Source organism: Oryctolagus cuniculus, chromosome 16, assembly GCF_964237555.1.
Source record: "Oryctolagus cuniculus chromosome 16, mOryCun1.1, whole genome shotgun sequence".
NCBI lineage: Eukaryota > Metazoa > Chordata > Mammalia > Lagomorpha > Leporidae > Oryctolagus > Oryctolagus cuniculus.
In genome coordinates, this window is record NC_091447.1 from 44,623,228 (window position 1) to 44,637,544 (window position 14,317).

General features: G+C 41.1%; 1 protein-coding gene across 12 annotated transcripts in view; it reads right to left on the reverse strand.

Annotated features, from left to right (window-relative positions):
* CDK14 (cyclin dependent kinase 14) overlaps positions 1-14,317 on the reverse strand; it is a 742,587-nt gene that overhangs the window by 239,429 nt on the left and 488,841 nt on the right. For all 12 annotated transcript variants that reach the window (XR_011382804.1, XM_070058416.1, XM_070058421.1 and 9 more), the window contains 1 exon segment: positions 731-851. Coding sequence is in view for 11 of the 12 variants with exons in the window: in XM_070058416.1 (XP_069914517.1) it covers positions 731-851 (121 nt within the window). In the remaining variant the exon portion in view is untranslated.

Here is a 14,317-nt window from a genome sequence, read left to right on the forward strand (position 1 = left end):
GAGCTCAGAAAAAGGACTTTTCTGTTAATAAAGGACAAGCTGAATGATCACTAGAAAGCCCATCCTGGATGACAAAAAGAAGGCTGATCACTTATTTGATCACTTGATTTAGACCTCTCCTTATGGGCAAGTCAGCACACTTTACCATTCATTATACATTAGCTCTTGCCAGTCACTGAACCTCTATTGAGGACTTCTAAATTTGCTAAACTATTACCTGACAATGAGGCCCTCCTAAAGTTTCAGTAATTGTTTGACTTCATTTTGAATAACTGACACCATCAGTTTTCAGAGATATAGCGCTTAAGTCTCAACAAAATTTTCAGACCACTTATCTGAGCTTTGTTGTGAATTTAAGCATGCCCACGGTTTCTTCCAACACAGCTGAAATTTGAAATATATATGTGTGTGTGTATAGACAGATAACCTTGTTACGAAATAAAGCCACAAACTAAGACCCCTAGGGAGAAAACTCAGTACTGACAGTTAGAAAAATGTCTCTGCCCCTGTCGATCAAGAACCATTACCAGACACCATCTGCAAAGGAGACTCTGATTAGAGAGCATTCCCAATCAGGTTTTCAAAAAACGCAGCAGTGTTGTGACACCCAGGCAAACACTCCTGCCCACGCACCATTAATCTTCATTCAGACTGTTAGGAGGTTTGTCTAGGCTTGACCCAGACCAAGCACAGTGGACAGACTAGGCAGAGTGAAGCTTCCGTTTCTCACCACATGTCAAGGCAGGTGGAATATTCTGTGGAGCCCAGGAGCACGTCCGGAGGCCTGTACCACAGGGTAACCACTTCGTTGGAGTATGTGTGGCTGGGGACGGACTTTGCTCGTGCAAGACCTGTAGGTTACATGAAACACAAACAAGTTTAATGGGCACTAATGGAACGAGGGTTTTAAGTCTGAATGTTCACAGTTCTGAAAGGTCAAACACGATATGGCAATTCAGAGTCATGAATGTAATGTTGAAGTTAATAGAAAATCTGGGGAGAGCATATGGTGGTTTCTCTTTTGAATACATGCTAATAACCATTAAATTATTTATATTTCATAATAGCACTCTGGTTTCACAAATCTAATAAGATATCAGTTAAGTAAACAAGTAGTTCATAAGCCATTAGATATAAAACAGAGGCTTAAAATCCCTGAGGTTTTCCAAAGTATGCTTCATAGAGCTCTAGTTCTGAGAGTTACGAATGTGTAAGTATTATCCGAAAAGCTTCTCTGGTCAAAGAACTTTGAGAAAAGAAAGGTTTAGGAAGTAAAACTGTCTCCAAATTGTAAGACTTCTCAGTGGTCTTGATTTTTCTCATCTGTAAGAAGATGGCAGGACACTTTCCTCACAGGGCTGTTCTAAAGCTGCCTGTGATTTGAGCATTATCAGGTCATCACCATGAAATGCTGACTGGGGAAGATCAATTGAAAACCACCCACTTCCAAAGGAACAGTCAAATAAATGTGGTACCCACAGATGATGAGATTGCACACAATGAAGGAAAATGCCTTCTTAAAATTTCTTAACACTGAGAGCATGGTCACAGTAAGACAGTAAATGAAAAAAATAGATGCAGTTTATCTCTGTTACTATAAATTAATGCATAGGAAAAAGACTGGCAGGAAATATATCTAAACATCTTCAGTGATTACCTCTCAACTTTAGGATTATACAATTTTCTTATATTTTTGTAAGATTTTCTAAGGATTTTCCAAGTTTGAGGTAATGAAAATAAAATTCTTCAAAATATAAAACCAACACATGTCATTTTTGAAAAGAAAAAAAACCTCCTTGTGACAGCTCTCTATCTGGCTTTGTTCTTTAAAACAAATATAAAGTATTTACCATTGTGACATTCCAAGCACATAAAACATTTTTATAGTGATCCTACCATGACATATTCATTTAAATTTTTATTGTAGTATTTAGGAAAATGACTTTTTCCTTTTATGGTATTCCATTGTGTTATATGTAAATGCAAAAATTAATAAAAGTGAACAAAAAATTGTCTTATTAATTTAGTTATGGTTACAGTCAATTTTATTCTACAAAGCCAGTTTATAAAATGTAATGTCATGCCATAGACTGGTTAACATTTATGAGTATTCGATATTTGCACATGCAGATTATCCAAACACACACATGCATACACTTTTATGGTCCCTACTTTTTCAGCACACGAGTGGAATACCTATTTTGATAACACATTTCCATAATAATCCCTTACTTTTTTTCTCTGCAGTTTCGTCTTACTTCAACTCAGGCAAAACTAATAACAGACAGGACCATCAAGACAGCATAATGCCTCTAGAATTTAGGTAATCTCATCAAAACGTTTTGCTCTTCAAATGACTGAGCTTCCATATAGACTAAACAGCAAAATACAAGTCCTGAAAATAGGTTCTGACTTGTTCCATGTGCTGTTGTCAAGTCAAATGGGAGGCAAAAAAACATTCAGCCTGGATTCCCTTGGTTTTCCCAAGGCCCTGTTATCAGAAAGTGAGGCCAGAGGGGCGTGAGAATGCAAACATCCCAGGCTTTCTATGACAGCTCAGATGACCACGCTGGTTTCAAAAAACTGTGATATTCTCACTTGTAAAGGGAAACCAAGACCTTGAAAATAACCTGGAAAATACTAGCAATCAAGATAATTGTATATAATTTCAGTTCAATTATGTTAATGCTAAATATGAGTTTGTTCAACTGGTTTAATACTTGTGGAAAATATAAACAGAAAAATTCTTTTGCTATATTGTTCTCTCCTTCCCACATATATAAATTAAAGAACGTCCCAACTTTATTCAAATGAGTCACATAACTTTACAAAACAACAGTGAAAATGGGTTTTCAATATGTAACTTTTTAAAGTGTGAAGACTCCGTTTCATAAGAGTTTGCACGTAAAGTGTCAAAGAATGAAGACTGTTGTTATAGTTTTTTAACAAAAGATTGATTTATTTAAGAGTTACAGTTACAGACAGTGAGAAGGAGAGAGAGAGAGAGAGAGAGAGGTCTTCCATTTGCTGGTTCACTCCCCAAATGGCCACAATGGCCGGAGCTGAAGCCAGGAGCCTGGAGTTTCTTTCAGGTCTCCCATGTGGGTGCAGGGGCCCAGACACTTGGGCCATCTTCCACTGCTTTTTCAGGCCATAAGCAGAGAGCTAGATTCATCCTGGTGCCCACATGGGAGATGCTGGTGCCACAGGTGGAGGCTTAACCTACTCTGCCACAGTGCTGGCCCCACAATTTCAAGACGCATTCTTCTGCATCACTTGAGAAACATTCTCTCATCATTTCACTTTATCAATTAAAATAGTTTCATGTGAAAAGTGTGCTGTGTATTGATGAACAAAAGGTCTTCATCTTAAAAATATTTGGTTAATAACACAAATGAATCCCAATACTGTTCAGGAAAGTAGCAAAGTATTAAAACAATGCCAAAACAAAGAAGGGAAGGAAGAAAGAAAAAAGACTGAACAGATGAATGAATACCGTGAAGTACGTATGGAGCTACATTTTTCCCAAATAATTTTGGTAAAGATACCACAAGGTATTTACACAGTTCATGCATCAAAACATGCTCACTCATGCAAAATTTATTAAACTGCACCCCCAAGCTGAAGGAAAACCGTAGGACAGGATTAATTAGCCCAGCATGTGTGAAAGCTTGCTTTCTCTGTTCCTTGTCAGTTGCTATGGTTACACTACAGGAAGAAAGCTACACCACCTTTCATAAAAGATGAAGTTCATGGGTTATTACCAAAACTTCTTATATTAATGTTTAGCTTGAATTAAAAGTCAAAACGCAAAGTGAAATGCTAACCTGTGTGTACAGGTTATGTGCACACTGCTGCTTTGGCTGAGGGTGTGCACATGACGGGGGCCAAGTTCTACAGGCATCTCACAGGGCTTCCATAACTCAGTGCATCTAACATTTTAAGATGCTGCCATTCTACCTCATGAAAGACCCTGAAGCAGGTGGGAAAATCCTGCTACGAGTTAAGAAGCTTTCTAACCTCTAACCAAAGACTTTCAGTACAGTGGTTACCTTGTAGATAACATCATTGGCACACAGAGCCTGGCACTTCCCTCTGGCATGTACACAGAGTAAATTATAGGACAGGGCTTCCAACACTTGCCCTAGGCACATGCATCATTCAGCAGCAAATGAAGGAGACCCCTTGGGTCTTGTCCTAAAGCTCCCAGTGTTGCTTTAGTCTCTGCTACCACACCCCTTCTTCACATTTTTCTCCCTTTCTTTTGCAGATACAGATGCTAGTGAACAAGGAATGACTTAGTCTTTCTTCTATTTGTTTCTTAAGTGCTGATTGTGTTTAAGGCATCAATGTAGCCACTGTAGGTCATGCTTCTAACTGCCGTCCACAGGTGATTTCTCCCTAAAATTTTATCTTTGGCTCAAGCCCATCCTTGGGCTTCAGATCTGGTTCTACTCAACAACCACGGGACATAGGTACTGAGATGTCCCACAGGCACTCAGCACAACCCCGAACTGAATTAATAAAGGGAACATGTCCTAAGAGTCCAAGAGCAAATGCATCTTACCAGTAAACTGCTTAGTTCTCAAAACAGCCCCAGCTCTTCTAGGTGTGCAGAGATAAAAATCACATATCATCTTCCATGCATACCCAACTATTCCTTCAAATTCCAGTGCATCCTTTTTCGTAGGTGGTGAAACTGGTTGGGGAGCTGAATAATCTGTTTAGCTCTATGGAGAAAACTGCTGAACCTAGGACAGGATTCAAGAATGCCCACTTCCATTTTTCTGCTTTGCAGCATTAAGAGAGAACTGGAAGCACTGGCTTGGTCCTTTAAGTAGAATGAATAATGACAAAACTCAGATGAATCTGCAGTAGTCTACTAAAATACAGTAAGAGGAGCTACTTTTTTTTTTTTCCAAAAAACATTTTCTTTCTTTATTTTAAAAATTTTATTTATTTGAAAGGCAGAATTTGAGTTTTTTTAATCCAAATTTTTCTTTGGTTCAGTATATTCAACCTGATTACAATTATTACCACAGCTGACAGATTTCACATTTTCTTTTCATCTTTTTCCAATATTTGTATTTATTATATTTTCCTTGCTTTTTCTTTTTTTATACTCTACTCTTGTTTGCATTATTTACTAATGTTTTCTTAACAAATGAACAGTCACTTTCCTTCTCTCAATCCCTATGACACTCACATATTTCTACTATGTTGACATGTTATTGAGACTCCAAGGGTGAGCATTTGGCCCGTTAAGTTGGGATGCCTGTATGCCATGCTGGAGTGCCTGGGTTCAAGTCCAGGTCCTACTCCTGAGCCTGGCTTCCTACTAGACTTCACAGTGGGTGACAGTGGATAATGGCTCAAGTCCCTGCCATCCTTGTAGGAGATCTGACTGGAGTCCTGGACTTGTGGGCATGTAGGGAGTGACCCAGCAGGTAGGAGCTTTCTGTTTCCCAAATTAAATAAAAGATGGCAACAATTCCCTCAGACACATTCTACTGCACCCCTAAATGGATAAGAACTTCAAAATTCTTTTCTTTTCCCACTCCAACTCTCCCAATTCCCATAAATAAAAAAGGTCCCTCTTGGAAAAGCCTTTTATTTCTCCACGCTGGCCCTCCCCCAAGAACAATGTTTTTACTTCTGACTTTCTATCTCCTAACACCTAGATTTTGCTGCGATTGTCTAGAATATTCAGTTGTAGACTTTTATTAATTTTCCTTTGTAGTACACTTTTAATTAGAAAATGGAACACGTTTAACCTTAACTGAATTAACACTCACTCTAGCTTTTAACTGTCTCAGTTACAAAAAAAATACCATTACATGGGGCCAGCGTAGTGATGATATCTTCCATCTGCCAGTTCCCTCTCCAAATGGCCACAACAGATGAGGCTGGGCCAGGCAGAAGTCAGGAGCCAGGAACTTCTTAGTCTGCCACATGGGTGCAGGGGCCCAAGCAGCATCCTCTACTGCTTTCCCAGGCCATTAGCAGGGAGCTGGATCAGGAGTGGAGCAGCTGAGACTAGAACCGGCCTTCACAAGGGATGCCAGTGGTGCAGACCACGGCTTAACCCGCTGTGCCACAGCACTGGCCCCAAGAGGAGCATCTTTCATGCTTCAGAGGTTTTCCAGAGAATGACTCAAGATCTTGTGCTTGTCAGTGGTCCCATTTTTATATTAAAGCAACTCCCACACTACTCATTCAAACATAACCTAACTCCCAGACAGAAAAAGTCTTTCTCTTCGTTAAACATAAAGTCACTGCTTCTATGAGACAGCCTCATTTCTTCATGACTTGGTTCCAAACAGACATAAAATACTTAGGTCATATTTTACCTATCAGGCAGATTGGAAAGGGGAAAACATGAGTCCATCAGTAGTCTGAGCCAGTCCATGGAATGAGGATAGAGGAGGTTTGTAGATTTCCTTGTGATTCCGCAATCCTTGAGAGCGGCCAGGATTTTTTTCTTTCCATTTATTTATTTGAGAGGCAGAGAGACAGACAGAGAGAGACAAACGACAGACAACTTCCATTTGCTGGCTGACTCTACCAACTCCCAGGACTGGACTGAGCCAAAGTAGGAAGCTGAGAACTCCAGCCAGGTTTCCCTGTGGGTGGCAGGAGCCCAGCTACGTGAGGCATCATAATTGCCTCCCTGGTTCTGAACTGCCAGGAAACCAGACTCACCAACTGTACCTGGAAATAGAACCCAGGTACCTCATGTGGGAAGTGGGCATCTTAACCACCACACTGTCTGCTCCAAGAATTCCTTTTTTAATATAACTTTTTAATGAAGTTTTCTTTCTCCTGGAAGACTTAACATTAAGTCTCTTGCATGTGCCAAAGCTGTGTGAAGACTCTCTGTTGCTGCTCTTACAGTATAGCAGCAATAAACAACACAAACAAATATTTTCTTCCAATCTTCTCTGGGGTACCAGTCCTTCTTTTACCTCTTCCCTCTGCACTTGACATCTCCTCCCATAGCGTCAGTTACTGCTTTTATGCCGATACACCCAGATGAGTATTCCTTACACCAATCCTCCACTAACGCTTTGAACTTCCATACTGAAAAATGTCCACTTTCTATGCTCTTCCATAAGTATCTCTAACGTAAACATTTCCCCTATCTACAAGTCTCCAACCTGTACTGCTTCCTCCAGCACACGTAACTCTCCACCATTCATCACATGATCACCCATGCATTCACCAGAGCTGGAAGTCTCGAGTCATCACAGGCTTTTCCACCTAGAAGAGCACAAAATCCAGTGACTTCCCTCTTTCTTACTCCTTCGTGGATTTTCCTCATCATCTCTAGTGTGAGTTTTTACATTAACCTCCAGTCCATGTTATTGTCCATGGCTGAATATTATCAAATCTACCACAGATAAGAAACGATCTATAATTATTGAAATGGACTTTATTGAGGACTGAAATTTAACTGGAATACATTCCTCAACATGAAAACCAACAACGACAGACTTGAGAGCTCATTCTTCCTGTGGGATCACCAAGAAAGTGAGAAACCCTCCAATTTCCTCCCAATTTGCCATCATGGAAGCTTATCCTGAGGGCATTTTGAGGACAAGCCTATGCTTTTTTAAATACATTTAACATCATATGGTGTCATTTAAAATGGGAAAATAGTTAAAGATTATAAGTCTTTTTCTCCGAATGCAATATTTTTGTTTTGGTTTCCGTCCAGACTTGCATTTTAACAGAAGCTGCTCTTTACAGGACACCAAAATACCTTTAAAACGTTTTGATTAGCATTTGCTAGTCTTCTAAATAAGAGTACTCTTTGGTCATGAATTCTAATAAAATGTAATTAACTCTGACATATACCCATGTGAAGGCTATATTTTAATTTTCTTATTTTATTATCCTTAAATTTTAAGAGTACAGATATTTTTACATATTTCATTTTTAAATAATAGAAATGATCATAATATTTTAATATAGACATTCCAAACAAGAATGAAATTATTCAAATAATTAACTTTCACATATAAGAATTCTTCATTTTTAAATTTTTGTATAGAGAACAAAAACAATATACTTTTCGGAAAACACTGCTTTAAATGAAATTAATAGATGTAATAAGACAAATTAGTCTGAATTCTTTCACTGAATACCGATGAGAAACATGCTTTGGTTGTCAGAGCATTGGCCTGTGTATTGGAAGACTTACGATATGGCAAAACTGAATGCCTGATGGTGGTTCTGTCACTACCTCATAGTTTTGTCTCCTTGCTTAAGTCACATAAGCTCTCCAAGTTTAGTACCATTGAGATCTGTGTCAGCAAGCTATTGCTCAAAAGCTGGCCACTTATCTTTATAAATAAATTTTGTTGGAAAACAGTTGTACCCATTAAGTCACATAGTACATATTGCTTTTGCTGAGTAGAGTAATTGATACAGACCATGTGACACGTAAGCTATGATATTTAGTATTTGGCCCTTGCAGAAAGTTTGTTGACCACTGGTCCAGACTAAACTAACTTTTAGAGTTCATCCATACAGTAAACTCAGCAATCCTAAGAAAATCGCATTAAAGATCTGTTCATTAAATGTATAAAAATCATATATATCCCAGTTCCTAAGAAGCTCTTTAAGTAATTCCACCTCAATGATCATATCCCATCACATCTGCATTAACAGAGAATACAGAATCATTTTCTACAGAGTGAATATGTGAATATGTCATCATTTTCACAGCTCACTGGTTTATACTTCATTTTCTTGCTTCTGCTTCTCAGTTAATGAACCTCGTAGTTATTATTCCAATGCTGGATGACACCACAATATAGAAAATGAATTTCATAACCTGCGTAAATCAGCCATTTTGATGCATTTCCATATCCATGCTGATTTATTTTCAATCTAAAATTTAAAGGTAAAACACAGTAAATTCATAATAAGAATCTAAGTTTTAAATCAAGAATGTAAATTCAGAACATTTTACATTTGCTTGCAAATATGTATTAATACATACTCGAAACATTATATGATTATGCACCTATAGGTGTGCAAGAGAAATATTTACTGAAATATGCACACTGTAATCAGTTCAAATGAGGTAAACATGATTTATGCCAGAGCTATGCTTTCTCTTGATGCGAAAGAAGTCTAACCATGAAGATGAAATTTATTATAAATATATAATATTGAAGATAACAACATATTTTTTTTAAAAAAGATTTATTTATTTATTTGAAAGTCAGAGTAACACAGAGAGAAGGAGAGGCAGAGAGAGATAGAGGTCTTCCATCCGCTGGTTCATTCCCTAATTAGCCACAATGGCCGGATGGGCATCAATCTGAAGCCAGGAGCCAGGAGCCTCCTCCAGGTCTCCCATGTGGGTGCAGGGGCCCAAGGACCTGGGCCATCCTCCACCACCTTCCCAGGCCATAGCAGAGAGCTGGATCGGAAGTGGAGCAGCCGGGACTCAAATTGGCACCCAAATGGGATGCCAGCACTGCAGGCAGTGGCCTTACCCACTACGCCACAGCACCGGCCCCACAAAGTATTCTCTTATTACTGCATTAATTTCTTTAACTTTTAAAGGAGATGGGAAATTAGAATGAGTATTTTTCTGAGAGGCTTATGATGATTTATTTTAAAGTAGGGGGAAAGAGGTAATGTCCCTCAGTTCATTTTCTATTGCTGTAACAAAACTCTTCCGATGAGTGATTTATAAAGAACAGAAGTATTTTTGGAAGGTGGCACTGGAGGCAACAAACCCAAGAGCACGGCACCAGTGTGTGCTCGGCCCCTGGTGACCGCCTTCTGGCTACATGGCAAAGGGCAGAGGGCAACAAGCTCAGGCCTCTCTCTTCTTACAAAGCCATTAATACAATCACATGATGGCCCCACTCTCAGGACCTCTTCTCATCCCAGTTCCTCCCCAAGAAGTCCCAAGTCCAAATATCATCAATACGGGAGTCTGAGGATTTCCAACATTTAAATTTTTAAGGGATACATATAAACACAGCAATGTCTTTTCCTGGTCTTAAAGATAACACAAAAACATGCAAAGTGGTGGGCATGGTAGTGCTTACAATACAGAGGCAAAATGAATGGGGGGATTTATTGAGCAATTATCATGTTAGGCACTCTGATGGTTTTAGCTGTATTGTATCTTTTAGTAGTCACAACAATCTAGAAAGTAGCATGATTTTTAGTATCCCAGTTTAATGGAAAGAAAACAGATGCCCAGAAAAAACTAATTAATCGCAGGCCACACAGGAATGAATGGCAGTGCAGCACCTGCAATGGTGGAACCATCTCCCCAGGAAGACTGGGGGACTGGAGGGCCAGTGCCTGGGCTCCAGCTGAAGTGGTGGCCTGGACTGAGCAAACTGCAAGTCTGCAGTGGTGATGGGTTAGTCTGGGGGGAGAGATGGAAAGGGATGAGGTTGGGATAGAGGTTGGGGATACCAGAAGAGGGGTGAGGAGAAACTACAAGTTCATTGGAATGGAAGTACTGGAGGAAGATTTCAAAAACCAGAGCAAACTTGAGAAAATGACTGAAGCTCTCTAGAGAGCCTGAGAATAATCAGACAAAAAGCTCTGCAGGAAAAGAGGAGTGTGAAGTGGAAGAGCTGCTTTCAAACGCTCAGGAGCCTCCTGGTGAGGTCTGGTCGCTGTGGTGTGAACAGTTTCTATCTGCTTTGTTGGTTGGTTTGTTGTAAAAGTGAAACGGCAGAAAGCAGTGGCCTGTAAACAGCCACTAGCTAGGAGGCTATGACGACTGGGGGGAAACAGCCAGAAACAGACATGGCTGGGGATGCAGGAAAGAACATGTATCTCACAGGACCCTTGAGACTCATGTCTTTCTCCCGAAATCTCACCGCTAGCCGATCTAAAGGGCATGGGGTGACGCTGGAAGGAACAGCTCTTCGCAGATGCCCAGCGGGCATGGTAAGTGTCCAGGACATGAACATGATCGGCTACACCAAACCCGAACTGAGGTTTGTGATGTTTTTACAGCAGTAAATGCTCACCTAAATCAGTGCCCATGAATGAGGCAATTATTGAGCCAATGCATGAAAAGGTTGGGTCCTATTACTGCAATAAATTTTAATTATAATAGCTGCTTGTCCAAATTTTCTGAATTATGAGTTCAGCTATGCTTTTAGTTTATTTCTTTTCCCCTTTCATGCTAATTGAGGAGATTCAATACAGGATTCCAGACATAAAACCTATAAAATATCTACTACAAGGCATATGCATGCTTACATGGTTTTCATGATTTCTAAACACGTTTTTCTGACAACTGGTGACAGTATCTTGGTTGTCCTGAAATTGGGGTAGGATATTGTTAGTGCAGTAAATGTCACACTTTCAAATCTTCAAAAGGAGGCACGTTGAGCACATGAATATTTCAAAAAAAACATTAACTTCATGAAATAAGTATGTATTGCCATCACTGCAAAGAAGGACTAACACAGAGTATTCTTCCTGGAAAATGTCTGAGACAGCCTGTGTCTTCCATGACATTGTCCTTAAAAATAAAATAAAAAGTCTGACTGGGGGAGACGGGGAGAGAGAGAGAGAGAGAGAGGTCTTCCACGCAGTGGTTCACTCCCCAAGAACTTCATCCAGGTCTCCCACATGGGTGGAAGGAACTTAAGTACCCGAGCCAGCATCTGCTGCTTCCCAGGGCATTAGCAGGGAGCTGAATCGAAGGCCAGGCAGCCAGGATTGGAACCAGCACTCCCACATGGGATACAGGCATCCCAAGCGGTGGCTTCACCGATTGCACCCAAACTTTCACTTCCATTGCCGTGGCTTTTTAAATGGGAAGGGACAGAAATCCAAAGTTCTGCACACTCTGCCTTCACTGTCTGTAGTCCATCTCCTCTCTGTCCCCACTGCAGCTGCCCTTAAGACCCCATCTTAAACCTTAGAAAGAACTCCTAAGTGGAAGTGGCCCCCCAGCTGCAAAGTGTGCCCTTCCTATTCCTCCTCCATCACCTGAATACAAGACAGTGCTACCCAGTGCTAACAGATTCCTCTCTGGGGTCAGGAGGGACCAGTCCTGACACGTACGTGCGTGATTTGGGGCAATGGCTTCACCCGGCTGAACTTCAGCTGCCTCAGCTGCAACATGCGTGAGGTAACAGCCAGCCAGTTTTCTATTTGCACCTCCTGATGCATTCCTGACTCTGTTCTGAGCTCCCAGAAGCTGATTTTAATGGGTTTGTAATTACGGAGGCATCATATTGGCCACGGTCAGTGGGAGGCACACTGTGCAAAGAACAGGCAGAACGAGAAAAGTGAAGTCAGTGTATTTGCTCCGCGGGCTCCTTCCCAGCTGGATGGAGACAGCAGCGGCTAAGTCCTCCTTTGGCAGGCTGTGTCTGTGGCTCAGGCAGCTCCAGAATCAATTTCTCTCTGAGCCCTGCAGGGGAGGAGTGGCAAAGACTCCACACCATCATTAGCCTGAAGGGGTTCCACTTCCTCAGTCCTTCCCACAGTCTCATAAACAGTCCCCTGTTAAACAGTCCACTCAACTGCCCATTTCAGTTGCTCTGTGTTTTCTTTCAGGACCCCTGATACAATTACATACCTGACTTACTTGTGCAAATTAAATGAGATAATGCATGGAAAATGCTTAATCCTCCAAGTGGCCCATAGTAACACTCAATATATATTGGCTATTACCATGAACTAAAACACCATCTGATATAGCCAGTTGTCTGCTAAGGAGCTGAATGGGTACTTTGGGCTTTATCCACAATGTCCAAGCCCCAAGGAATTAAAGTCCTGACTACTACTCCAGCTTGGCTTCTTCCAATCCCTTTTAATGTTCAATCCAATGGTTAGCAGTTAATCAAATTACCGTCACTATATTTTCCCATGTCAGTTCCTTAGACACATGGTCTCATTTCCTTGTCATGCCTTATCCACAAGGGATGGACTCTTACACGTGCTTCCAAAGTCTGCTCAGGCCAAGCCCTCTGAAAGCTCCCCTGACTTGCCCTCCCTTGCCAGTCCAGGCAATGAGTCTGCCTCTGTTCTGCAGCTGACTTTGGCTCTGCACTTGCACAGATGGGGACATCCGACATCACTCATTTACATGTAAACCCTCAAGTGACCTGGACAAGGCCAGTTTCCCTGAAAGTAGGACAACAGTTCATTAGCTTCTGTTTCCCCAGCTCCTGGCATGTCTGCCCCACAGTGAGGCCACGGGGCAGCAGGAACTGTCACCTAGTGAAGCTCTGGGACAGTGTTCCCTCAGAAGGTAGCATGTTTGTGCCATTCCAGCCGACAGAGGGGGCCCCCCCAGCCACCTCACCCGGAGGACCTCTGCTGGTCTGCACCCAAGGACATCAACAGAAAACAATGCCATGGATTTTAAAATGTTTAAAAACCCAAAGTAAGTAAAGTTGAATCACATAAAAGCTCAAGGTCCATTTTGCGGGTAAAAAGTAATCGCAAAGAGCTGGTACTGTGGCACAGTAGGTTAATCCTCCGCCTGAGGCACCAGCATCCCATACGGGCGCTGGTTCTAGTCCCAGCTGCTCCCCTTCCAATCCAGCTCTCTGCTGTGGCCTGGGAAAGCAGAAGAAGATGGCCAAAGTGCTTGGGCCCCTGCACCCAGGTGGGAGACGGGGAAGAAATACCTGGCTCCTGGCTTCAGATCTGCACAGCTCCGGCCGTTACGGCCATTTGGAGAGTGAACCAACGGAAGGAAGACCTTTCTCTCTGTCTCTCCCTCTCACTGTTTGTAACACTATCTCTCAAATAAATAAATAAAAATCTTTTAAAAAAAGTAATTGCAGAACATATAAAAATACCTTAATCTTTTATGAAGCTTTAAATAAAACACAAAATGGTGTCATACCATAAGGCTATTGACACACAGGTTCTTTTATGTAAGTGATGGGTCCATGACAGATCCATGATTTCTCAAGCTTTATCTAAAGTGATATTTATGGGGCTAGTGTTGTGGCATAGTGGGTAAAGCAACTGCCTGTGAAAATGGCATCCCATATAGGCACCGGTTCATATCCCAGCTGCTCCACTTGTGATTCAGCTTCCTGCTAATGGCCTAGGAAAGCAACAAAGATGGCCTGAGTGTTTGGGCCACTAGCACCCATGTGGGAGACCTGGATGACCCAACACTGGCCATTATAGTCATCAGGGGAGTAAATCAGTTGATGGAAGATCTCTCTCTGTCTCTTTCTGTGTCTCTATTCTCTGTAACTCTTTCAAATAAAAAAAAATTTTTCATGATTAGAAAACTAATACCTCAAAAAATAATCAACATCTATAGATTTTTATATTACATTTCCTT